The sequence below is a fragment of the Argentina silus genome, assembly GCF_951799395.1.
Source record: "Argentina silus genome assembly, chromosome: Y".
In the NCBI taxonomy this organism is placed as follows: Eukaryota; Metazoa; Chordata; class Actinopteri; order Argentiniformes; family Argentinidae; genus Argentina; species Argentina silus.
The window spans coordinates 18,044,030-18,070,906 of NC_139654.1; the positions used below are offsets into that span (position 1 = coordinate 18,044,030).

A 26,877-nucleotide genomic window follows, 5' to 3' on the forward strand; every position below is an offset into this window, starting at 1 on the left:
GAATCTGCATTTATATCGTGACGATCATAGAGCGACAGCCTCCAGACACTTGACAAAAAGACAAAAGGAGTCAATGTGTGGACTCCATCGAGGAAGGCCTGAGAGGAAGGCCAAACTACGAAGTATTTTTGTTCTACTACTTTGTTTTTTTCACTACTCTGAGTCTACTGACTGCTACCTACATCTTGTATTGCCCACAAACCCTCTCTCTCTCCATACCGGCAAATATCATAATGTGCTTCCTCCACATTCCTGTTATTTCATCCATCAGGAGGACACATCGACGCTAAACCCCCACTTGCAACCCTTCAATCTAATCTACCCACCATGCTCAACTGACCACGACCTCACTGTCACGGGAGGATTTTGGAACTGCCAGTTAGCGGTCTGGAAAGCAGAGGCTATCTCAGCCTATGCCTGCTTCATGTCCCTCCACTTCCTTGCTCTCACAGAGACATGGATTACACCGGATAAACACAGCTACTCCGGCAGCCCTCTCTGATGCCTACTCCTTTTCTCATTCCCCTAGACTCTCTGGTCGAGGGGGAGGAACAGGACTCCTCATCTCGCCTAAGTGGTCACATTAATGTCCTTCCCCTGTCACACCTGTCCATATCCACCTTCGAATTCTATGCCATTTCTGTCACCTCCCCAGTCAAACTTCACATTGTTATCATCTATCGTCCACCAGGTCAGCTTGGCCACTTCTTAGATGAGATGGATGTCTTTCTCAGCTTCTTCCCTGAGGACGGCACACCAATCACACTACTGGGTGACTTCAACATCCAGTCGGAGAAGCTTCACTCATCTGGAGCACTTGACCTTCTCTCCTCCTTCGGCCTTACCCTGTCCCACTCTTCTCCGCGGCGGGCAATCAGCTCGACCTTGTCTTCACAAGATCCTCCCATACCTCCAACCTTACTTTTAAGTCTTCCGGTCTCTGATCAACATTTTATATCCTTCTCTCTCAAATCCTCCCCCTCCCAGTCAGTCTCTACCCACACTGTATCCTCTCGTTGCAACCTGTGCATCCGCTCTCTCTTCCTCTGTCTTATTCGCCCTACCCTCTGTTGAATCCTTCTCCCTTCTATCCACTGATGCAGCCTCCTCCATCCTCCTGGCCTCTCTTTCCTCATCCTTCGACACTCTCTGTCCACAGATCTCAAGGCTGGCACGATCCTCTCCACGCGCTCCCTGGCTGTCTGAAACCCTGCAGGCTCGTAGAATAGGGCTCCGGACAGCTGAGAGGAAATGGAGAAAAACTGGCCTCTGTGATGACCGACTCTCCTCCTCAACTACACCTCATTTGCATCAGCTGCTAAAGCTTCTTACTACCATTCCAAAATTCAATCCTCTACCTCTGACCCAAGGAAACTGTTCTCCACATTTTCCTCACTCCTCAACCCACCTCCTCCCCCTCCTTCCTGTCTGCGGATGACTTTGTCACCTACTTTGAAAAGAAGGTTGATGACATTAGCAGCTCTTTCCCTCTACCTCTCACCAACACTGCTCCCTTTCCTCCCAAACCCACCGTGCTACACCCGGTCTCTGGTTTATCAGATCTCCCCCCCCCCTCTCCCCTGATGATGTTCTAAAACTGGTCACATCCAAGCGGGCAACCACCTGCCCCCTTGATCCTATCCCCTCCCCCTTTCTCCAAAGACCTCCTTCCGTTCCTTACCACCATTAATCAATTCCTCTCTATCCACAGGATCTGTCCCAGCTGCCTTTAAGAGACCAGAGTCAAGCCTCTTCTTAAGAAACCAACTCTTGACCCGTCTGCTGTCCATAACTACAGACCAGTATCCCTTCTCTCCTTCTTATCTAAAACCCTTGAACGTGCTGTCTCTAACTACCTCCTTCAGAACAACCGCCTTGACCCTCACCAATCCGGATTTAAGGCTGGGCACTCTACTGAGACTACTCTCCTTGCTGTCACGGAGGCCCTCCACTCTGCTCGAGCTTCCTCCCTCTCCTCTGTTCTCATTCTTCTGGACCTGTCTGCTGCATTTGACACAGTAAACCACCCGATCCTTCTCTCCACCCTCTCAGAATTGGCCATCTTTGGCTCTGCACTCTCCTGGTTTGCATCCGACCTGGCCGATCTCTCTTACCAGGTGACATGGAGAGGAGCGCTGCCCTCACCCCTGGGTTCCATCAAGGCTCTGTCCTAAGGCCCTTACGGTTCTCCCTTTATACCAAATCTCTTGGCTCTGTAATTTCCTCACATGGTTTCTCCTACCACAGCTACGCAGATGACACTCAACTCTTTCTCCTCTTCTGACTCACAGGTGGCAACATGTGTCTCTGCGTGTCTTGCAGACATCTCTGCTTGGATGTCAGCCCACCACCTCAAGCTCAACCTTAACAAGACTGAGCTGCTCTTCCTCCCAGGGAAAGCCTGCCCTCTCCAAGACTTCTCCATCACAGTAGAGAACTCTTCTGTGATCCTTGACAACCACTTATCCTGCGTGGCGAACATCACAGAGACAGCACGCTCCTGTAGATTTTTCCTCTACAACATCAGAAGGATATGTCCATTCCTCAGAGAAGCAGCACAACTTTTGGTCCAAACATTTGTGATCTTTCGCCTTGACTACTGCAACGCACTCTTGGCCGGTCTCCCCGCCTCCACCATCAGGGCCTTTTCTGGGTCTCTCCCTTCATCCAGGACCTACTGAAACTGTTGGCACCCATTTTGTTTGGTCTGCTGGTAATGTACGTCATTAAAATGTGGGCTGCTCAAAATGTCTGCCTCGAAGAGTCGGCGCAGTAGACTAAGAGTCATCAAGACTGACATGACGCATGTTTGGAAAGAGCTTGGTATGGGTTTTAGGAGCTTGGTATGGGTATTAGGTTTGAGAACCCTGGTATTTGCTACAAGTATCAGTGATTAATTTTCATATGACATTGCTTGCTGTTTTATATGTTTTGTTATTAATTTCTGTATTTTCTTATTTTTGATTATTATACTTTGTTTAAAATAATTACAGGGGGGGACTGTTGGAATTGTACAATATTCTGTGTGTTAGCCGTGTCTCTAGGCCTTCGCCCTTTCACCTGGTGGGCCATAAAAGAGTAGATGTTCTGAAAACACCTGATAGTAGGGGAGAGGGTCAGGGGACTGGTTACCATAGCAACCTAGGGCCTTCTCAAGGTCACATTCGAAGAGTGTCTCTGGTATAAGAGTTGGGACGGGGAGAATCTCAGAGAGAAAGTACAATGCTGGCTGTAACATCAATTAAAGTACATCGTCTCCAAAAGACTTCGACCTCAGTTCTCCTTATTTCATCTCATCACAAGACCTGAAACATGTTGCTGCAAAAGAACTACACTATTTAACAGCTTTAGAGAAGCATGGTGGCAGCTGGTGCCCTTTCGCCTCTCCACAATCTGTCTTCACAAGACTGCAGGAATCAATGCGAGCCATGAGCAGTCAAGCTCTTGTCAGACTGCTTTGGCATGCCAGGGCTGTCAGAGCAGGCCTTTGTTTCACCTTGTACTATTACTACTATTATCAACTATTACTACTTTCCCGACTACTACCAACACTGCAGTGTATCGCAGAAGTGCCATTCAAGCTGACACTAGATAAAGGATGTTCAAATTAATAAACACCAAAACAAACACACAGATTAGATTGATCTGTTGTAGACACAGCAACCCTGACAGATTGTTTAATCTGTGATTGCTGAAGTTTAAAACTTGGGAGGCAAGCAATTCTACAGTGTGAGAGGGCAGCCGTCCTACACACCCACATGCCTAGTATTTTGTAAGTGTAGTGGCAGAAAGAAAGAAGAACTGATGAACAATGTTTGGAGTACACCACTGGACAGGATGGAAGCACTCTGGTCTGATTCCACCAAAGCTCAGAGGAGTGGCTTCCAGTCAGAATAAACAGCCCCCCAGCTCTACTCACAAAGACAGCCCCCAGCTCACAGGTAACCCACAAATCCATTTGATATGAAGTGACTGCCTCTCTAGTCTCAGGGATGCATCCTTAAAAAGATGTTACCCTGTTGAAGACTAGTGGTACTCAAGTTAACCTTGTTGAGATCAGGCTTTCCTAGTTCAGAAAGCCTGGTGAAATCCTTTGCAGAAAATAGGTACAAAAGGGGTGGAAACCAGTTTGAAATGAGTGACGCCTTGCCACGCATCAAACACCTAATGCATAGTCCTAAAAATAGTCCTACACGGTCGGAAAACAGTCAAGACGGTGCACATAACAAGCAATCATCTATGGGCATGTGGGGGAGGGTTCTTGTAATGTAACATCCAATGAAATTGCAAGCACATTCTCCCATCGCTATGTCCAGGTTCAATCCAAGCCAGATTGGCAAATCAAAAATTCTCCAGACCTCCAAAGGAGGCGAGAGAATAACGTGTTTTGGAGGTATGGCTATGCTTGACTGTACTCAAGTGTATGTCTCTTTCTCTTTGCCACTTTGAGTTGAGGAGCAGCCACACACAGAGGGAGAGAGAGAGAGAGAGGGGGGGGGGGGGGGGGTACAGAAATAAATGCAGCTTGGGCGTGGTTGTGGTACACTACATTGACTGAGGGATGGTAATACCCAAACATATCTTGGAGTGTGTGTGTGTGGTGTAGTAGGACTCCCTTTACCCTCAACTAGGGCTGTGATGGTTACGCGGTTATACGACTGTCATAGCCGTTGAAATACACTGCTCAAAAAAATTAAGGGAACACTTACGGGACACATCAGATCTTGGGTTAGGGTTAGGGTAACCCTAACCCAGATCTTGATGAACGAATTATTCAAGTTGGAAATCTTTACTGATGTACATTGTATAATTTGTTGAGAACAAAATGACGTTACAACGGTCATTGGAAACCAAAATCATCAACCCATTAAGGGCTGGATTCAAAATCACACCGAAAATCAAAAGTAAAAAATTCAAATCACAGGCTGATCCAACTTGTGTGAATTTTATCACGGCAACTCATGATGTGATTCAGTAGTGTGTATGGCCCCCGCGTGCCTGTACGCACTCCCGACAACGTCTGGGCATGCTCCTGATGAGTCGGCGGATGGTGTCCTGGGGGATCTCCTCCCAGACCTGGATCAGGGCATCAGTGAGCTCCTGGACAGTCTGTGGCGGTACTTGGTGGCGTCGGATGCACCGATACATAACGTCCCATAGGTGCTCAATTGGATTTAGGTCAGGGGAACAAGAGGGCCATTCAATGGTATCAATGCCTTCTTCATCCAGGAACTGCCTACACACTCTGGCCACATGAGGCCGGGCATTGTCCTGCACTAGGAGGAACCCAGGGCCCACTGCACCAGCGTAAGGTGTGACAATGGGTCTGAGGATCTCATCCCGGTACCTAACAGCAGTCAGGGTACCGTTGGCTATGACATGGAGGTCTGTGCGACCCTCCAAGGATATGCCTCCCCAGACCATCACTGACTCACCGCCAAACCGGTCATGCTGGATGATGTCACAGGCAGCATTACATTCACCACGGCGTCTCCAGACTCTTTCACGCCTGTCACATGTGCTCAGTGTGAACCTGCTCTCATCTGTGAAGAGAACAGGACGCCAATGGCGGACCTGCCAATTCTGGTGTTCTCTCGCGAATGCCAATCGAGCTGCACGGTGCTGGGCAGTGAGCACAGGTCCCACGAGAGGACGTCGGGCCCTCATGCCACCCTCATGGAGACAGTTTGGTCAGACACATGCACACCAGTAGCTTGCTGGAGGTCATTTTCTAGGGCTCTGGCAGTGCTCCTCCTGTTCCTTCACGCAAAAAGGAGCAGATACCGGTCCTGCTGTTGTGTTGATGCCCTTCTACGACCCTGTCCAGCTCTCCTCGTGTAACGGCCGGTCTCCTGGTATCTCCTCCATGCTCTTGAGACTGTGCTGGGAGACACAGCAAACCTTCTTGCGACCGCACGTATGGATGTGCCGTCCTGGAGGAGCTGGACTACCTGTGCAACCTGAGTGGGCTGCAGGTACCGCCTCATGCTACCAGTAGTGACAAGGACACTAGCAGAACACAAATCTAGAGAAGAATCAGTCAGGAAGGATAAGGAGAGAGCAATTGTCTGTGGCCACCACATGCAAAACCATTACCTTTTTGGGGGTTGTCTTGCTTTTGCCTTTCCAGTGCACCTGTTGTCACTTTCATTTGCACCAAAGCAGGTGAAATTGATTCACAACCACTTGTGCTTCCTAAATGGGCAGATTGATAACCCTGAAGTTTAACTGACTTGGTGTTACACTGTGACGATTAAGTCTTCCCTTAATTTCTTTGAGCAGTGTACATTGATTTTAGAATTTTAAAATGTCGATTTAAATTTTCATGTCGATATACTTTACCTAATAGCATGTGTAAAAAATAATCATTAACAACAATTGTTTTGTTCTTAATGATTAGCTAGCACGCTAGATGCAGGAGAGGGGAGGAGGTAGACCTGAAAGCACTGCCCCTCTACCGATGAGAGTGTGTGCCATCACTGAAAATTACGTGCAACCGACAAGAAGAGCCGCTGGACTCCACTGATGATCCCCTGGCATGGTGGCGCAACAACCAGGGTCGCTTTCCTTTGACAGCGAAACTTGCAAGAAAATACATGTGTATTTGAACAACGAGCACAGCCTCAGAGACAGTTTTTAGTACAGCGGGGAACATTGTTACCCCTGCCCGGTCACGCCGGACAACGTAAATATGCTTGTGTTCCTGGCGCAGAACTTAAAGGAAGAGGCCTAATAATAGACTGAACAAAGTTCTTATAGTTCGCCTATTTTGCTATTAAATAGCATGTGTTTATTTTGCTCTTTTAGCCTGTTATTTTAAAAGGACACGCACAAGAGTCTATTTGCACTGACGACAGTAGGCTTATCATGTCTTCTGTGTTTGTAATTTTGCTATTTATCAAGCAGCAGCTGCCTGTTATTTTCTTTGCGTAGACTATTTATTAAAAAGTAATAAGCACTTTTGTTAAATATGTGTGTGTGGAGGTGCGGTAAACAATGAGACAAGGAGGCGAAGGCAAGTCGAGTCTGTTTACTCTCCACATAAAAATACAACAACACTGAGCGGGGCAACACGTTACCCGGAACCCCAAACATATAACTCCCGCCCACTCTCTTAAAGGCACAGATGCCCCGGTGAATGTCTCTCTCTCTCCTCCCTTGTAGGTCACTACACAGGCCCCCCCAGAATTCACCATAACAAAACGCAGTCAATCAATGAACAATTAACATAACAAACAGTCAACGTGGCAGTGGCCGTATCAAGCGGCCAAAACGGCTGCGTTTAGCAGGAGGGGGGTCAAGGGCCCTGGGCGGCCTTAGAGCCCGGGCAGGGGCCGGGGCAGGGCCGGAGGCCGCAGAAGGGGGGCGTCCCCGCCGCGGGGGTAGGGCCAGCTGAACCGGCTTGTCAATGTCCAGATGAGCAGGCTTGAGACGGTCCACTGTGACCCGCTCTGGCTTACCCCCCATGTCCACAACAAAGTTCTTAGCTCCCGCCTCCAGGACGCGGAAGGGTCCATTGTATGGGGGCTGTAATGGAGTCCGATGGCTGTCATGGCGGATGAAGACGTATCTGGCCGACAGCAGGTCCTTGGGCACGTAGGACTGGGGGACGCAGTGGCGAGATGTTGGGATGGGGACAAAGGCATCAGCGACGCCCCGGGACACCGCCCGATGAGTGTCGGCAGACCAGGGGGATGCGGCCTCCGGGAGGAACTCCCCCGGAACTCGCAGTGGCTGGCCGTACACCAGCTCGGCGGATGAGGTCTGGAGGTCCTCCTTGGGAGCAGAACGAAGACCGAGCATGACCCACGGGAGGCGGTCGGCCCAGTTGCTGTCCGTAAGGCTGGCCCGCAGAGCAGCCTTCATGGAGCGATGGAACCTCTCAAAGTCCGTTGCCCTGCGGGCTGTACGCTGTAGTGCGGTGGAGCTTCACCCCCAGGCCCTCAGCCACCGCAGTCCAAAGCTCTGATGTGAACTGTGGGCCCCTGTCGGAGGTGAGGTCAGCCGGCGTGCCGAACCGGGCAACCCAGCACGCGATGAACCCGGGCCACCTCTGCTGATGTAATAGACGACAGGGGAACGGCTTCCGGCCACCTGGTGGTTCTGTCCACCATGGTGAGGAGGTGAGTGAACCCGAGGGAGGGGGGCAGGGGGCCCACCAGGTCCACGTTGACATGGTCGAACCGGGGCCTTGATATGGCGTTGTACCTTGGCACGCTGGCACGCCACGCAGGAGTCAGCCCACGTCCTGACGTCCCTTCTGAGGCCCGGCCAGACGAACTTGGCCCCCACCAACCTAGTGGAGGCTTTCACGCCCGGGTGGGAAAGGCCGTGGATGGTGTCGAAAACACGGCGCCGCCAGCCAGCAGGCACCATGGGGCGCGGTTGGCCCGCAGACTAGCGTGGCTTTGGCGTCATCAAACACCATGTCCTCCAGCCGCAGCCCAGTGGGGGCCGTCCGGTAGGCTTGAATGTCCGAGTCCGTGGCCTGGTCAGCGGCCATGGCAGCGTAATCCAGTCCCAAGTGCACGGACCCCACGACTGACGGGGAAAGGCAGTCGGCGACAGAGTTGTCCTTGCCAGACACATGCTGGATGTCCGTGGTGAACTCGGAGATGGCAGAGAGCTGACGCTGCTGTCGACCAGACCACGGCTCCGCGGTTTTGGCCATGGCGAATGTCAGCGGCTTGTGGTCCACGAAGGCGGTGAACCGGCGGCCCTCCAACAGGAACCTCAAGTGTCGGGTGGCGAGGAAGAGACCCAGGAGCTCAAACAGGCCAAAGGGCGTGATGACCGCTGTCTTGGGGACGTCCAGTGGTTGGACCGGTACCTGGTGGTATCCTCGCACCAGGTCCACCTTGGAAAAGATGGTGGCCCCCGCCAAGTGGGCGGAGAAGTCCTGTATGTGCGGGATGGGATACCGGTCGGCAGTCGTGGCGTTGTTCAGGCGACGGAAATCGCCGCAGGGGCGCCAACCGCCATCAGCCTTAGTCACCATGTGCAGGGGGGAGGCCCACGGGCTGTTCGAGCGGCGCACGATGCCGAGGCGTTCCATGGTGGCGAACTCCTCCCTGGCAATCACGAGTTTAGCAGAGTCGAGGCGCCGAGCACGAGCGTAGACTGGAGGGCCGACGGTGGTGATGTGGTGCTCTACGCCGTGCTTAGCCACTGCCGACGAGAACGTGGGTGTGGTGAGGACAGGGAACTCGGCCAGTAGGCGCTGATACTGATCCCCGGTGGCGAATGTGTTTGACAGGCAGAGCCCGCCAACCCCTCCAAGCGTGCAGGGGTATGTAGCAAAGGCCACAGCATCGATCAGGCGGCAGTTCGTAACATCCACCAGCAACCTGAAGGCACAGAGGAAGTCCGCGCCCAGGATCGGCGTAGACACAGCGGCCATAACAAAGTCCCAGCCGAAACGCCGCCCGCCGAAACACACCTCCACATACCTGGTGCCGTAGGTACGTATAGGCGTGCCATTGGCGGCGTCCATCTGTGGGCCGTGTCCGCCAGCCATGGTGTCCACGGACAGAGCTGGCAGGATGCTGCGCTGGGCGCCCGAGTCGACCAACAGACGCCGGCCGGAGATGGAGTCGGTGACAAACAGCAGCCTGCAGTCACGGCCAGCACCCATAGCTGCTAATGAGTGCCGGCCCTGGCGTTTCCCGGCCCCGCGAAACTGCATGGTTGGCGACACTGCTGAGCCTGAGCTCCAAACCTGGCATGGTAATAACACAACCCGTCGTCGCGCTGGCGGCGGGCCGTCACCGCGGCTGCGGTGCCCATGGTGTCCTCCGGAGGGGGGGGCGGGGTCGAAGCGCCCAGGGTAGGGAGCAGCGCGTGAACAAACTGCTGCCGGTTGGCAAGGAAAATCCTGTCTGCCTCCGCAGCCAGCTCACGGTAGTCCTTGGTGGAGGAGAGGGAGGAGCTGGCTAGCGCAGTGCGTACCGGCGCTGGGAGCTGTCGCAGGAAAATGTGAGCAAAAAGGAATGAGGGATCAGCCGAGCCCAGCACAGCCAGCATTTTCTCCATTAATTCGGACGGCCTGCTATCCCCTAGGCCGTTGAGGGACAGCAGGCGGTCTGCCTTCTCCATTTCTGACAGTTCGAAAAGTCTCAATAGGAAAGTTTTGAGCGCGGCGTACTTGCCGACAGCCGGTGGAGCCTCTAGCAGTGCCATCGCTCTGGCCGTCGTCGAGGCATCCAACGCCGCCACCACATGGAAGTACCTCGTCACATCTTGCGTTATACCTCGTAGCTGGAACTGGGCTTCAATGTGCTGAAACCACGGCCGTGGGTTGCGCTGCCAAAAGTCAGGCAACTTGATGGTCGCGGCGTAGATGTTAACATTTGCCGCTTCTTCCGCCCCGCTCGGTCCAGGCATTGCAGGGTAGTTGTTGCCATCTTCGGATGTCGACATATCACGTCAGGGTCACCAATGTGGAGGTGCGGTAAACAATGAGACAAGGAGGCGAAGGCAAGTCGAGTCTGTTTACTCTCCACATAAAAATACAACAACACTGAGCGGGGCAACACGTTACCCGGAACCCCAAACATATAACTCCCGCCCACTCTCTTAAAGGCACAGATGCCCCGGTGAATGTCTCTCTCTCTCCTCCCTTGTAGGTCACTACATGTGCACTTTATCTTATGCCTGATGTTCTTGCTTTCTGTTAAATCAATAATAGATCTTCTTAAAAACGTTGGAACTGTTCATTAGTTATTCAGTAATAGCAACAGCAGTCGACCACAAGGTTATTCTTGCTCTGTCATGCGTTACAGTTGTCTCCCCGTTTTGAAACGGTGATGACGGTTCTAACGATTATTTGCATGACAACTGACCTTCTGCTAATCTGATTTATAGCCAACCTGCCTTCGGCCACCACAACCTAGAGTTTTACATTTCAGAGGGACCCGATGGGCTCGGGTTGGGCCTGATTTTCTGACAATTGACTCGGGCCAGGTCAGGCTGGGGTTTGCCGCAACAGAGTTGTGTTTAATTGTTTTTTAGATATAATCCTGCGTGGCTGTGTGATAACTCGCCACCAACTGCTCTCTCTTCCTCTGCTCTAGTCATAGATGCACAGCACCTGTTCAATTAATGGTTTTTTTTGTTGCTTTTCTTTAGGCTAGGCTTTATATTATCTGCAGAAATAATGCAAATAATTTTCGGCTCGGGGTCATTAAATCTGTCTTCGATGTCAGGCTTGGGGCTCATCTCAACAGGCCTGGTTCGGGTTGGACTGGGCTTGCATTTTCAGGCCAGTTAAAACTGTACCACAACCTCCTGTCAAATCAAATCAAAAGACATTTTTCCTCACTGGATAATATAGAATACAGTCACTTAAAAAGGCAAACAGGGGGATGTCAATCAATTGATTCTCAATGGCCACGCAACACTAATATGCATAGCCTGGTCTTTTCAAGATTTTAACAGGGAAGTTGCAAAAAGTACCATTTAAAAAAAAAATTAAAGAACGGGGCCCAAATTGCAGCTCCAAACAGAACAGAGACAACAGGAAGCGAAGTATTGAAGGAAAACAGAAGACCCAGTTGGACATTTGATTGCAGCTGTGCCACACCAATGTGTGGCTCTACCATAATCAAACAAGCCCTATAGTGTGAAACTTTGTCCCAACGAGTGACAATAATATTAATTGTTCATGTGCTCCTTGAACATAGGAATTAGGAACCTTGGAAATGTCCAGCTTAGTAAGCCCTACTTGTCTACTATCCATGTATGCATCGTCCTCACTAGAAAAGGGTTTGAGTAGTGAAATGGTTGAGCAACTGTGTGATAGAAACAAGTCTAGATTTAATTTGGATTTTGGTACCAAAGGGAAAAACACACTACTGACTTACCGGATGAAGAATTAAGAGTGAAGTGGCCCTTATATTAAAAAGGGAAAGTGGAACAGAAAGGACAGTGAGAAACACTGACTCACAGGTGGCAACACGTGTCTCTGCGTGTCTTGCAGACATTTCCGCTTGGATGTCAGCCCACCACCTCAAGCTCAACCTTAACAAGACTGAGCTGCTCTTCCTCCCGGGAAAAGCCTGCCCTCTCCAAGACTTCTCCATTACAGATGAGAACTCTACTGTGACCTCCTCCCAGACAGCCAAGAACCTTGGGGTGATCCTTGACAACCACTTATCCTGTGTGGCGAACATCACAGCGACAGCACGCTCCTGTAGATTCTTCCTCTACAACATCAGAAGGATACGTCCATTCCTCACCAGAGAAGCAGCACAACTCTTGGTCCAGACACTTGTGATCTCTCACCTTGACTACTGCAACGTACTCTTGGCCGGGCTCCCCGCCTCCGCAGCTCATCCAGAATGTTGCCGTCGGTCTGGTGTTCAATCTCCCCAAATTCTCCCATGTCACCCCCCTCCTCCACACCCTTCACTGGCTCCCGGTAGCAGCTCGCATCAGATTCAAGACCCTGGTGCTCGTCTACCGGGTGGCAAAAGGAACAGCCCCTCCCTACTTGCAAGCAATGGTCAGCCCCCAAACCCCTGCCCGATCACTCCTCTCTTCCACCTCGGCTGGCCGCCTGGCACTGCCGCCTCTACGTGGATGCAGCAGTCGCGCTACTCAGTCACAGCTTTTCACTGTCCTGGCGCCCCGCTGGTGGAACGAGCTTCCCACTGCTGTCATGACTGCAGAGTCACTACCTATCTTCCGCCGTAGATTGAAGACCCATCTCTTCAGGCTACATCTTAACTGTCCCTCCGAAAGACCTCTTCACCCCCACTACAAGTTCCTCTACTGTAAATAAATAAATTAAAAAAATTAAAAAGTAATTATTCCTTGTTCAAGCATCGTGACTGCCAATAGCCCCTGGTCCTAGCATAGATTACTTTTTCTTATGATGACAGATGGATAGGTGATTCACTTAGACAAATGTATTTGTTGTAAATCACTTTGGATAAAGGCGTCCATTGAAACATTTCATTATTCATCAATGTCAGTTTCCTTGCATTTAAATGAGCTTCTGCCTGTTACCCCATACAGTAGCACCTGTTAAAGTGAAAGCAACCAATATTGACCTATTTTATTTTATGTAATTTAAATGTTTGAAGACACAAGTATGCCTCCCATGAGAGATCTGACTTTCCGATCACTGATACATTCTTCCCGCACATTGTTACCAGCGCACATTGATCTATTCTAAGTCATAAAGGCAGTAAGATGTGCAAACCCAGTGTAGCGTGTTAACAATAACAGTGAAGGAATATGAGTGAGTAGTTAGTACCTTTGCACTTGCAGTAAGTGCTGCAAAGGATTTTGCAATCACCAGGTGATGCATACCACATCTGGTGATTTCATAGCAGCAGTAGGAAGGACAACAAGAATTGAAACAAAGCGCACATGATTCTGGCGCCACAAACAAATCACCCATTCAGCTGATTTGCAGTCACACTCTGCTTTACCACAGAGCTCTGTGCAACAGTGCTGATAGTGCTTCACAACAGCAGGAACCTATAGGGCCCACCTCACAACTACCTACAACAGCACTTTATAGGCTTCTGTACAATATATCTAGGCAATATACCCTCATCATGCAGCTTCTGATATCAATCCTCTGAGTCTCACATGGGGTTTTGAAATGTCAGTGACAGCCATGTTTTTCCTAGCATCAGTATAAAAGGTAGAACTTGGTCAGTAGGTCTTGGCTACTTGCTCTGATTACATACATCTGAAGTGTGTGAATAACTAGTCCCAGGAAGTCCTTGCAGTAAGACAGTGGCCTACATAAACCCCCAAACACTCAGCACCTCCTCCTCTGCCCCATCACTGCTCCGCCATACATCACTGCCCTCTGTTTGAAATGTTCCAGGTATTTTGCTCAGTCACACCACTGGATCTTAATTCCACAAAGGGGACAAGGAAACAACTGAAACAGCAGGTGTCCTCGCTTTGATGGTGAAGGCCCAAGGGGGAATCTATGCAGGGGGACAGAGACATAAGCAGACAAGAAAAGATACACAAATAACCTCCAGACAATCATTTTGTGACATGTTTGATGTTTGTCGACGGTTGATCAGTAACGTGTGAGTCCTGGTTAAACAGCAAGCAACATTTGCAGACAAGCACCTCAGAGACAACAATCAAATGACAGGACTTTGACAACACACATTAGAAGTTGCTGCATTTGTTACCGCTCCTCTAATATCAGTGCAGACTGCCAGGGTATGAGCACGGGTTGCTAGCCTACAGAGCACTGCAATTCTGTCATGAAGTGGCCTGGTAATGAAGCATTGTTCTTTTTTATTTGACGACTTGTTTGATCGATTGATAGCGTGAAACTTATAAGTTGTGAACGAATCGCGAGCGTCCATGCTTTTCGATCTCCATCAGATAAATGGCAAATGTCACTGTGTTATCATTATTGCCATAGTAAGGAGGCAAAGCAGGAAAACACCACACTGAACATTTTTCGTTTCTGATTTCCTGCTGACAACCGCAAAAGGGTGCCTATAGCCCACGCAAGACAAATCATCACAGCTGAAGACGGCATTGTGAGATTCGAAATGTCCGACAACTATCTCGTCGCGTCTGTTTACGTAAACTCCATGGACTACTACTGATGACGTATCAGTCTTGAAGGGTTGTCCCATTTCACAGGGAAAGATTTCAACCACTACCCCTTGTAACTCTGTTCCGAGGGGCAAGTCGAAAAGCGAGGGGCACTCGAAAAAGAGGGGTAGGGGTAAAAATAAGAAATGGGATTGGGCCCAGAAGTAACATACCTCAAAACCTGAAAAAGTTTGAACCGAAAGCATACCTTCCACACCGTCAACACCCAAACAGGTCTTAGTAGACACAACCTACAACAATCATGCCTGCGAGACCATAAAAAGGAAAACAGAGAACATTTGGGAAAAGACATCACACTGACACCTTAATTTGTCACATACACAGGCCTTTTCAGTCACCTCCATTGACACCCCTGCTCTTTCTCCAACATACAACAGGGCCTACCCAAACCAGAAGCTGCTGGCTCTGTGATTTACTTTTCAAATTATCCATTCCAGTAACTATGGTAGATGCTTCACAAGGCCAGCACAGAACAAAGCCGCTTGGCTCAGTGGTATGAAAAGAGTTATAGGGGATTTACACACAACAGGCCAACCTGAGGCAAACTATGCTGGCCTGGATATTTTGGTTCGGCTCAGTCGTCAGCCTATTGTCTCTATAGAGCTCTGGTTACTGTATGCATATAAAGGTGTTTTGTGGAAGAACAAAGGGGGGGTAGACACTATTCCAAACATAATTCATAATTTCAGCAATCAAAGAAGAAATGCTCCCTCTTAATTCCACCCCGCATTTCCCCTATAGTGCAGCCCCCCACCCTGGCGCGCCACATAATATTAGCATTACGCAAAAATACGTCAGTTGCAGTGAATCGAAAAGCGAGACAGACGCATAAGACAAATTAGTAAGTGCATTGCAATGGCTACAAAGAAAAGTAAAGTTGACACCGAAAATAGACTGTTTAATGCAGATTGGACTGATCGATTTTGCTTCATTCTACCTGGACATGACAATGCTAAGCCAACTTGCTTAATCTGTTTGCAAACAGTAGCGGTCAGCAAGGTTGCAAACATCAAACGCCATTTCGAAGCAAAACACAGCAGCTTCAATGAAAGATTCCCACCAAAATCAGATACCAAAAAGCAGAAAATAGCTAGCTTAAACTCTGCTTATGAGCACTCCGTTAAAGTTATTCATAAAACGGCTACTGCTCAAGAAAATGCAACCGCAGCATCTCTCCGTGTATCATGGCGTCTCGTAAAGAGCAAAACCTTACTCAGATGCAGAGCTTTTGAAGTCTTGTGCTGTGGATATGCTGGAGGAAGTGCTCAGTCACGATGAAAAAAAACAAAAAATCTGTGACCGAGTTAATCAAACCAAATCAAAGTACCAGTCTGATAATAGCGCAACAAGAAGGATAGAAGTTTTAGCGGAGGATTGCTTTTCATCCCTCCTTGCCAATCTCAAAAAGGCATATTCCATGTCACTAGTCATCGACGAGTCCTGTGATAGAACAGACATCGAACAACTTTCTGTTTTTTGTGCGTTTTTTGATTAAGTCCTTTCGGGAGGAGTTGCTATGTTTGATCCCATTATATGGGCACACTATAGGTGAAATTGTTTTTACAGAATTAACGCAGTTTTTGGAAAATAATGATTTGGACATGAGCAAAGTTGTAGGAATTGTGACAGACGGACACGATTGGTTCTCAAAAGGGTCTGGTAAGCAGGCTTGCTGCCGTTAAGCCAGCGCTCACATAATTCCACTGCATCATACACAAATCAGTTTGGTGCACAAAATTGTGTGGGACGATGAAAAGAACAAGAAACAACTGTGATGCGGCTCGTCAACTTCGTTCGCAGGAACTCCAGTCTGCAACACAGACTTTTTCGGGCTCTACTGGAGGAATTGTCAGCGGCACACAAGAACTTGCTGTTGCACAATGATGTACGTTGGCTAAGCAAGGGCTGGGTACGAATTCTGGATCAGTGTGGACCCCGAAAAATTCTGATTCACAAGAGCCATTGCATTGTTCTTGCTCACGTTGTTTCCATCCACTTACATCTGCGAATCATCATTTTCAATGATGAATGTGATCAAAAGCCAAGAGAGAAATCTGCTGACCAACAAACATCTTGACCAGTGCCTTCGCATAGCAACAACGGAGTACGAGCCCAACTTCAGGACCTTGGCCGCTTCCCGACGCTGTCATTTCTCCGACTGGACATCGGAGGGACTGCTGTGGACAGGGTGAGCAGTTTTAAATACCTGGGAGTCCACATCTCAGAAGACCTGACCTGGACTACCCACATCAGTTCTCTGGTGGGAAAGGCAAGGCAGCGCCTGTTCCATCTCAGGCAACTGAGGAAATTCAGAGTCTCCCGGAGGATCCTTCAGTCCTTCTACTCTGGAGCTGTGGAGAGCATCCTGGCTGGCAACATCACCGTCTGGTACGGTAACAGCACGGCCCAGGACAGGCGAACTCTGCAAAGGGTGGTACGCCTGGCAGAAAAGACCATGGGAGCTCCAACCCCCCCTCTCCATGTCCTGTACACCAGGAGGTGTAGGACCAGAGCATACAGGATTATGAAGGACCCTCACCACCCGAAACATGGACTGTTCCAGCCGCTGCCGTCAGGAAAACGCCTCCGCTGTCATGCAGCAAAAACAGAGAGGCTAAGACTGAGTTTCTTCCCCCATGCCATCAGAATTGTCAACGATGACCCCACCAGTGCCCCCCTCAAGTCACTCACACATGCACTGTCATTCTAACACATATGCACACACATAATCATCCATCTGCTATTTATATTGCTTACTGGCTATACTGTTCATATTGTTTATACTGTTTATACTGTCCATACTGTATATTTTTTAGTACTTCTATTTTTATTTTATTGTATTTTAAAACTTATTGTGTTGTTGCACTACTCTGTGGCACTGTCACTTTTGCATTTCACTGTATACTTGTATGCACGTGACAAATAAAGAAATCTTGAATCTTGAATCTTGAATCTTGACTGAGCGGTGAGTCGATGTGGAATAACTCATTTCTTAGTAAAAGTAAGACTAGTAGCCTAATATACCAAAAAATAGATGGAAAATATCTGTTTAAATTATAATCAGAGGAACATATTAAAATCGTCCAAAAAGTCACCAACATGTTTAGTGTGCAGCAAATTATAATACCTACAACGTATCTACACCAAAACAAACCAATGAACAACATGCTTTTCTAGAGTAGGTGTTTCAAGGTGTTAAAACAGCTGTTTCCTATTGTTAAAGGGAAAAATGGATGAGATGAGGCAATGTGCGTGTCTGGAGGGTACAATAATTCGGAGAGCACGCAGCCGTCCACCGCCCCCTACTGGCGGTAACCAGTACTGGTGGATAACAGTGCGCAAACTTGGAAGACTAAAGAGCAAACATCAATTTAAGAAATATTCCCATAACTAATTGACCATATTTCTTGTTTACTGGTATTTACATAACTCGTAAAGAACATTGGTAGGCTATTAATGTAACTCAATTATTTATCTGAACACATTTCAACCTGTCACACCATACAAGTGTTTGGTTGCACGATGGGGCTGGAGGTTGAGTGGCCCACGGTTTCCCAGTGCATTTTAAAAGTGGCCCGCTATGAAAAGTAATTGCGGACCCCTGCTCTAGATCCTGTGATTTCATTACCACATAAGGATATTTTTTTACAACAAGCTGTTTACAGCAAACTTCCTCTCAAGGGACGAAAAAAAAAAAAAAAAAAGTTTGCCGCAGAGCTTTACTAGAATTAGACTTTAAGGTAATCACTGTAAATTGCAAAGACGATTCTAGATTCATCCTGATAAACCCTTAGATTGTTAAAGCGTAGCATTAATGGTTTGCCTTGGTGGCGGTTAATTCCCACGAGTCCTGCACTTAGTCTTTACTATTAAAAAGTATAGAACATGCTTTAATTCATCCACAAGACTTGATTCTTATTGACATAAGGTGTGTTTTGTGAATATCTTTAAATGATACATTGTTGTTCTGTTGCACTGAGTAACTTCATTTAGCTATCCAGCATTGAGGTCAAAACCCTCTTCCCGTGTTTATAACAATATTGTTCCTGATAGCTCCATCTCAAAAGATGGCAACCAAACAGTTGATGCCCTGATCAGCCCACGCTGTCTGAACTTTGTTCTAGCCATTTCACTTGGCACCTGGGTATTATACCCATACCCAATATTAACTGAGGTCAAGTATGTGTGCTAATTGCAGTGCTTATGAAGTACCTGGACATGACAAGTCAAATGGCGAGAATCTCACTCAAAGCTTGAGTGACACTAATGCATCTGAACAAAGAGAATCAGATGACACTATGAAACCTAGTGATTGGAAAGCCACCATTAAGATTTTTCAATCTCAGTTTGAGGAATTTAGTGTGTCAAACTGTAACTTGCGTTCAGAAGTTACCGAAATTAAGACTGAAGACTGTAGCAATACTATCGCCACTGGCTACACAACCCAACCTGATCTCATGTCGATACGGACGCATGTTCCGATCGGTCGTATTCTGAGGCATGAACAATGCCTCATGACTATGCTTGACCATGCGAATTACGAATTGTGTGGTGGCAAGGCAGTATTAGGCATTAACTTTGAGTGGTTAAGGTTAGGGTAAGTTGTCGGGGAAGGCATTAGCAAAAATTAGCATAAGAATTTGCACCAAAAAAAAAGGTTTTAAAAACGTTGTGTCCCAAGCATCGAACAAGCGACGTTCGGGTTGCAAGTCGGGCAGTTTCTTTTTGATGTCCCAGAGGATAGGCCTAATTCAATTTCTCTGCAAGAAAATGTGTTCTGTGGCCCCCAGAGAGAAACAAAAAGATTTGTAAAACACCAGCAGACAGAGAGTTTGAGAAAGGGGGGTGGGGAATTCACACAAATTTCTTTGCTGAGCTTCTTAACTAATAGCCGAGGCCCTCCTCTCACTAAAGTCATACACGACCAAACACCTTTAAACTCAAGGAGGTGATAGCCCTGACTAAGGTGATTGATTGTCCCGGGAATCGGGTCAAATCTGTCAATGATACAGAACCATATCTCTTAGACCATTGAGACGTCCTTGAGCACTATCCTGAAGTGACAGACGCAGATAAAGTCGACCTGCTGAAACCCTAACCAAGAAGTCACAAACTTTGTCCGTCGCCAGCCTTTAGATGTTCAAGCCGATTATGAATGACTCTGTACAAAATTGAATTCTCAGGTTCAGTGCCCATCAAACACGACCGCTCTCTCACGCATACTATTACACATTCATGATTGTGGCTAGGACCAGCACGCATTTCAAACACGCCCATTCTCCTGCTGGCAGGAAACAGGCATAAAAGAGCTTTGGCTCAGCTATACTCTGTTCAAATGATCCCCTCAAAGGGGGTCCTGAGATTATCCCTTCCGGGATGAGTGACCAGCTTTGCACAACTGGAGAAGAATGCAGCTTGCTCTCCACTAAGGAGGGACCCAACCATGGTACCGTCAGCACAACAAGCTCTACGATTGAAAACATCCAGGAGGGTGTGTTGGACGCAAGCCTTGGAATCTGATCAATTCTGTAAATATTGACAATCACTTTCTTCCTCCTTGAAACCATTACAATTATGATTGAATTTATGGTAAATTCCTATAGAAAATAAAGATTCCTAATTCCACAAAGGAAAGGTAGAGAGAGGATTAAGACCAGGATGGCCAGTGGTTGATTTGTGAGGGGAGAGTAGTGAAGAGGTTTTTTTAAAGGTTACAAGGAAGGAGCAAAGTTTGGAGAAAGCAGATGATCAGGGTATGAGAAAACAGGATATGGTAAACAGAAAAGTGAAGAGGATATAAATTTAACCAGTTGTGAACATTCCAAATGGACAGGACAAAGAAGCTGAGAGCAGATTATGGAAACCAGATACACTTATTCCATGAGAAAAACAGGATAAGGGAGAGAGGGAGTGAAGATTTATTAAAACCCTAATAAACACTGCGATTGGTAGGTGAAGATAAGGTCAACCGTGCCAGGCACTAGAATCATAGTAATAAACACAATGAGCTCATCACCAATATGAAGTAACGCGAGAACTGTCTTTAGAAATGGGAGGGGAAACCAGGCCGTGACGAGATGTAGGAACCAAATGATATTGGTGGTTATAAATGATTTGCATATGAGGGAGGCAACCTAAATTTGAAAGTATAAAATGGCGGGCTGAAAGAACAGGGTCACCTTTGCAAATGTGAACGACTTTTATTACTTGTGAATAAAAGTCTCTAGATAAACCATCTGTTCTAGTCTTTGGCATTTTATTTCAAAGTATTTTAACTTGGAATTCTACCACAAATTCACCTTTATTAATCTCTGCAAACTCCTTGTGTGTTTCTTAGCGTCGTAATAAATTATCTTTATAAAGAAGTATTGTTTCTCTTGCTTCGACAAAGGCTGGCTCTATGAACACTTACTAATATATTTGATGGACATCAAAGACCTTTCAGATTATTGATATGAGACTGACTGTTGAAGTAATTATTCTGTAAAAGAACAAATCCAGACTAAGATTTTCTCCTGTTTTTTTTCAGTTGGTGGCACCAGCACCAACATTGTGTCACGCAATAGAAACAAATTAGTAGGCTAATCATCTTAGAAATGAACTTGCCATTGCATTCAGAGACAACTTGTGCTGTGTGTGCTAAACATTCCTCTTCTCATTTTAATGGTCTTACTATTTACAAACACATACAGAAACGCATTACACGCTACATCGCAAGACAAAATATGACTTTGCAATTGCATGTGGGGGAAGGCACTTCCTGGCAGGATGCATAACACTGACAGTGTTGGCCAAGACAAGTCATATGGATATCGAATGGAGAGAATTGGGAAATGTTGTGCTGCTTTGGGGAAAGCCTCCGCTCTGTAGACATGTACATACGAGATACAATATCCTTGTATTACACAACTTGCAGGGTCCAAAATGAACACCTGCCGAGCGCTAAATGCGGGTAGGTCTACATTTTCCTTGTGGCGGGTAAATCTCTGTGACCACCTGCCATTCTGGCGGTTGCTTGTGAAGGGCAGCGCTTTATTCCGTATTGTCAGAGTTTTTAATATCTATTTGGTATCAAAATGTAGGCCAAATCATTTTAGTTGCTCGTTTTTCAAAGATTGGACAGATGCGTTTCGCTTTGACACCGTGTGTAGTTCGAGGCGAAAAGCCAAACTTGCAGCGGTAGCAAATAATGTATCGGTAGATAACAGTTGTTTTCATGTAGGCCTATTGCTTTCACTTCAGCGGCGAAAACTACCGGAGAATAGTTTTGGAATAGCCGCGATTCTAACTTTCATAATTGTATGCGTAGCATCAGTCGTCGGCTATTAGGTTGCTATTGGAACGAAATGACAACGAGAGTGTTGAATGAATATCGAACATGTTGCGTTACAAAAACATCAGCAGTTCAGACATCAGGACCAATTCATCAGTTCACTGAACTTTTCCTGGGATCACAAGACGCATTCCTAACATCTCCATATAATGGGACCTCAAATGGTGTCATCCTACTCGTACAGTCAAGGCTCCAAACGTTTCAGGACCCTCACCACCCGAAAAACGGACTGTTCCAGGCAAACGCCTTCGCTGTCATGCAGCAAGAACAGAGCGGCTTAGACTGAGTTTCTTCCCCCATGCCATCAGGATCATCAACGATGACCCCACCAGTGCCCCCCTCAAGTCACTCACATCATAACACATATGCACACACAATCATCCATCTGCTGTTTATACTGCTTAAACTGTTCCTACTGTATATGTTTTAGTACTTCTATTTTATTTTAAAACGTATTGTAGCACTACTCTGTGGCACTGTCACTTTTGCATTTCACTGTATACTTGTATGCACGTGACAAATAAAGAATCTTTAATCTTGAATCTTCAGTCTTGATAGCAGCGCCGCTTTCCAGTCGCAAGAAATGGTGGCTAGCCGAGTAGTTGAAGCATAGCATTCTAACACCAACTAGTCTGGGGGCGCTGAGGCTAACTACTAGGTTAGCTAGCTGTCGAACACTAACTGAAACAAACGATTTGTTTAACGCATAGCTTGCTATAACACCAAATGGACGCTCGAAAGTGAATACAACAACATAGTAATCAACCTGTAATTCGGCCCGCTCCACGTCCCATTGTGCTCGCTCCAACTCGAAACGGGCCCATTCGTGCTGCAGGAAGTGCAAGATCCCCGGGATACTGTACTGAGCTCGAGCCGCCTCCCCTGCGTCGCCTTCAGGCAGTGGTCCTTTTCCACCACCGGGTAAAATCGACTTGTTATTGTTGAAGAAGACGCCAGGCCCTGCATGTTCGTCCATGTCCATTTACTTTTGTACCGCTGATTTGTGAGGTCTTCGCAGAGACGGTGTGTGTACCTCGCGGCCATCCAATTTGCATGTTCAAAACGGAAATCGGAAATCCACTCATATCTCGTTTTTCGTTTGTGGAGTTAGAAAACAGAAAACGAGAATTGGCTCATTTTCCGATTTTTGCCTATGTTGAGGATACAGGGGGGGGACAAGGGTAATTTTCATGTTTTCAATGTGCACCCCAAGAACGAAGAATCAAATAACAGTAATAGAAAGACAAGAAAATAGACTTCATTCTGTTTTCGTATTTCCTATTTTCTATGCTGGTGAAGGGCGATACAAGCTTCCAATGTGGGCCCGCCCACAACACTTTCATTGGCCAAATGCAAAGCTAGCTTTTCCGACCCACCCTTTTCCACAAGCTTCACTCAAGGGCAAGCCATGCTGTCACCTAGCCTACTGTTGCGAAATTATGAAGTCTGGTAGTCAACCAGATTCAAGATGATAGAATAACCATTGCTTGCCTGTGAGTCCAAGGCGGGCATAACCCGATAACATTGAGACATGTAGTGTGCGGCGGTGCGCGGCACAGCCACTTTAAATGACAGACCATAATTGATAGTCCAAAAGGATACAATTAGTGATGGGCAAATGAAGCTTTTGTGAAGCACTGAACCACTTGAGCCAATTGTTTCGAAAATGGGTTCATTACTCGAAGCTTCAGTTACAGTGACCTCTTCTGGCGAAGTGCAAGGCTGCAGTCAAATTAGGCAGGCTAGTTGGTGGACAGGAGGCTTTTAATTACACGCATGCACGCACGCACACACACACACCTCAATGAGCAGTGTTGGAGAAACTACTTTACTTTTGTAGAAAAGATCTTTTGTTCTGCAGCATCTTTGCTTTGATCACCCTTGGATTTAAAGTATTGTAACGACCCTGTGTAAGGCCCGTTAGCAATTCCGCCAAGGTGTTGTGGCTAGCGCTGCCGGTTTGTAAGCGAAAGATTGCGAGTTCGATACCCGCTTAAGGCAAGCTGCTCTACCCCGCCGTTCGCTACAGTATCTTTGCTTTGATGAAATTCTTTGATGCACACACACACTAAGACTGAATATCATGTTCTATTTACAAATAAAGATTGATGAATGTGTGTATTGTGTTATTGAGGAGAGAGTGCTGGGGAAAATATGGCATAGGTTGGGTGTGTTTGTGTAACTATGGCAGGGGGTGATTATGTGGGATGGGGAACACTCAAAGATTACAAGAACACTCAGAGAATACAAACGCAATACCAACAACTCAACAGCAACAACGCACCTACTACGACAATCCACAAATTGTGCATTATTTAGAACGGTTATAAAGTGTTGAGGCACTCAAATTCAAAACTGTCGCAACCTATCACCTGTCAGAATCGAGACGAGGTAGTGCCAGTGAATCACCTGATTGGACCGCGAAACAGTCAGGTGATTCATTCAGGCAATGAAGCAGTTGCTGCTTCGGACGTCATATGTCACATGATTTTTTTCGCACCAAAGCAAGCTTTGAAGCAGTGGTTCGATGGAATTGTTGTTCAGTGTTTGAATACAGTAGATACAATTAATAATGCGTCTCCGTCGTCCCAGCTTGGATTTACGTTCACCGATTTACGCCTTCAACTCTTTCTCCTTTCACAGTTTTGTGCATCATCTTTCTACGTACAAACTTTTGTCAGTTATGTGGCACCTGCAAACAACACAAATCGTATAGACCATGGCTGCCCAATTTGGGGACCGATTATATTTGGCCCGCGCCTTATCCACTGTATAATTTTTTCCCACCATCAGCGCTCGGAATCTGCGCTCGCTCGGAATCTGCGCTCGCTCTCATTGAATATTATTTATTGGTGCACTTCCACTCCTGACCAGAGAATAACATTGTGATACAATGATGGTAGGGTGGCGCTGTTGAGCTCCTACCAGATGCAATCCGGTGAGGCGAAGACCAGTGAGTGAGAGGATGCAAGGATGGAGCGTGTTAAGCAGTGGCACACAGACAAACGAAAATTCAAAAAAAGTTGGGAACATGGTTATCTTTTTACCGAGGTCGATTCCAACGCAGTGTGTCTGGTATGTAAGCAGAGGGTCGCTGTTTCAAAGGAGTACAACATTCGTCGTCACTATGAAACTATGCATTCTCACCAGTTCGCAAAATACACAGGTGACGATCGCAAGCTGAAGGTAGCAGACTTGCTAAGAAAGCTAACCACACAGCAGCGAACTTTACTTCAGCCGTTCACTGCACAAGAAAATACCACTCGGGCAAGTTATCGCATTAGCAAAGTCATTGTCAGAAGTGGACGAGCTTTTGCTGCGGGTGATTTTGTCAAAGAGTGTCTGACAATTGCTGCTGAAGCTGTGTGTCCAACTCAGATGCTGGCTTTTTCTCAGATTAGCCTGTCACGGAACACGGTCACCCGCCGCGTTGAGGACATGGCCGAAGACGTTCGGGGCCAGATAGCCCAAAGAGCAGGTCGGTTTTCTGCCTTCTCCATCGCAAGCGATGAAAGCACCGACATATCTGACTCAGCACAGTTGCTGGTGTTTTGCGAGGTGTCAATGAGGACTTTGAAGTGTGTCAAGAACTAGCGGGCCTTGAAACACTGAAAGGGACAACAAGAGGTATCGATATTTTTATGGCAGTGCAGCGAATTATGGACAAGAACGGGTTGAAGTGGGAAAACCTATCTGGCATCACGACTGATGGAGCCCCGGCCATGGTCGGTAAGAGAGCAGGCCTAACTGCACTTGTGTCGGACAAAGTCCGTGAGTTTGGTGGCTCGATTTTTAAATACCATTGTATTTTGCATCAGGAGCAACTGTGCGATAAAAACATCGGCCTGAAGAACGTGACTTTTACAAATGTGTTCCTGCACACAGATGGCAAGATCCGCAAACATGCACAGGTGATGTTATCCCTCTTTGGAAGTACCTATGTATGTGAACAGCCTTTCAGCCTGATGAATCTTAATAAGTCCAAACTGAGAAATGCTTTATCTGACTCTCACCTACATGACATTCTCACTTTGTCAGTTAGTCAGCTGGAGCCTGATATTGAGAGACTTTTAAAAACCAAGGACAGGCTTCATGTCTCCCACTGATAGGCCTAGCCTACTTCAGGCAGGATGTGTAGGCCTAGGCCTCCAATGTGTCAGAGTATGTTCTGCTCTGTATGATTAATGGGGGCATGTTTTGTCCCATGTTACTTTGTTTATTGCACTTGTAAGTACAGTACTGATTTCTACAAACCTTCTCAAGCTGTTGTCCAATTCTACTACTATTCCTGATTTAAAAATGATTGTTCAAACCAGTGAAGAATGTATTTTGGTCCCATGGAGACATGTTTTGTCCCATGTTACTTTGCACTAAATGTCTTTGTATTTGAAGATATAGGCCCAAGGCCTAGTAATGTTCCCTGTCTGTCTTCAAATATTTCATAGTGCTTCAATTATTTTTCTAATTTAAAGAAGCCAGATTGACGTCAGTAATCTTTTGAACATTAATGTGAAGCACAATAAACAGTGTCATTCCTTTTTCAAAATTACTTTGTGATAGTGTTTATTTTGTACATGCATGCTATATATACCCATATTTAACTTAATGTACTGCAAAATTAACATTTTGGCCCACGACCCTCCCCCCAGATTAAATTTTGGCCCTCCACTGGGAAGAATTTGGGCACCCCTGGTATAGACCCATCCAAAAAACCCAGAATAAGTTTTCGATTTATTGCAGCTAACCTGCTTTACCAATCAACTCGGCAACAGATAGACAGCAACGCCGCGGGCAATTAGGATGCAGTGTTATACGTATAACCTTTATTTAACCATGAAAAGTCTCATTGAGATTGAAAATCTCTTTTACAAGAGCATCCTGGCCAAGACAGGCAGCAGCACAATTAACAGGGTTGCAGACATAAAGTTTTTTAAAAACAT

General features: G+C 47.0%; 1 protein-coding gene across 5 annotated transcripts in view; it reads right to left on the bottom strand.

Moving 5' to 3' along the window:
• LOC310824276 (striatin-like) overlaps positions 1–23,066 on the bottom strand; it is a 113,406-nt gene extending 90,340 nt beyond the window's left edge. For 2 of the 5 annotated variants that reach the window (XM_083697145.1, XM_083697147.1), the window contains exon 1: positions 22,704–23,062. In XM_083697145.1, the coding sequence (XP_083553271.1) occupies positions 22,704–22,981 (278 nt within the window). In that variant the 5' untranslated portion in view covers positions 22,982–23,062. Of the gene's footprint in view, positions 1–22,703 lie in introns of all 5 variants that reach the window. The other 3 variants (XM_083697148.1, XM_083697146.1, XM_083697144.1) reach the window with 3 other exon arrangements.
• Between the last annotated feature and the right edge of the window lie 3,811 nt (positions 23,067–26,877).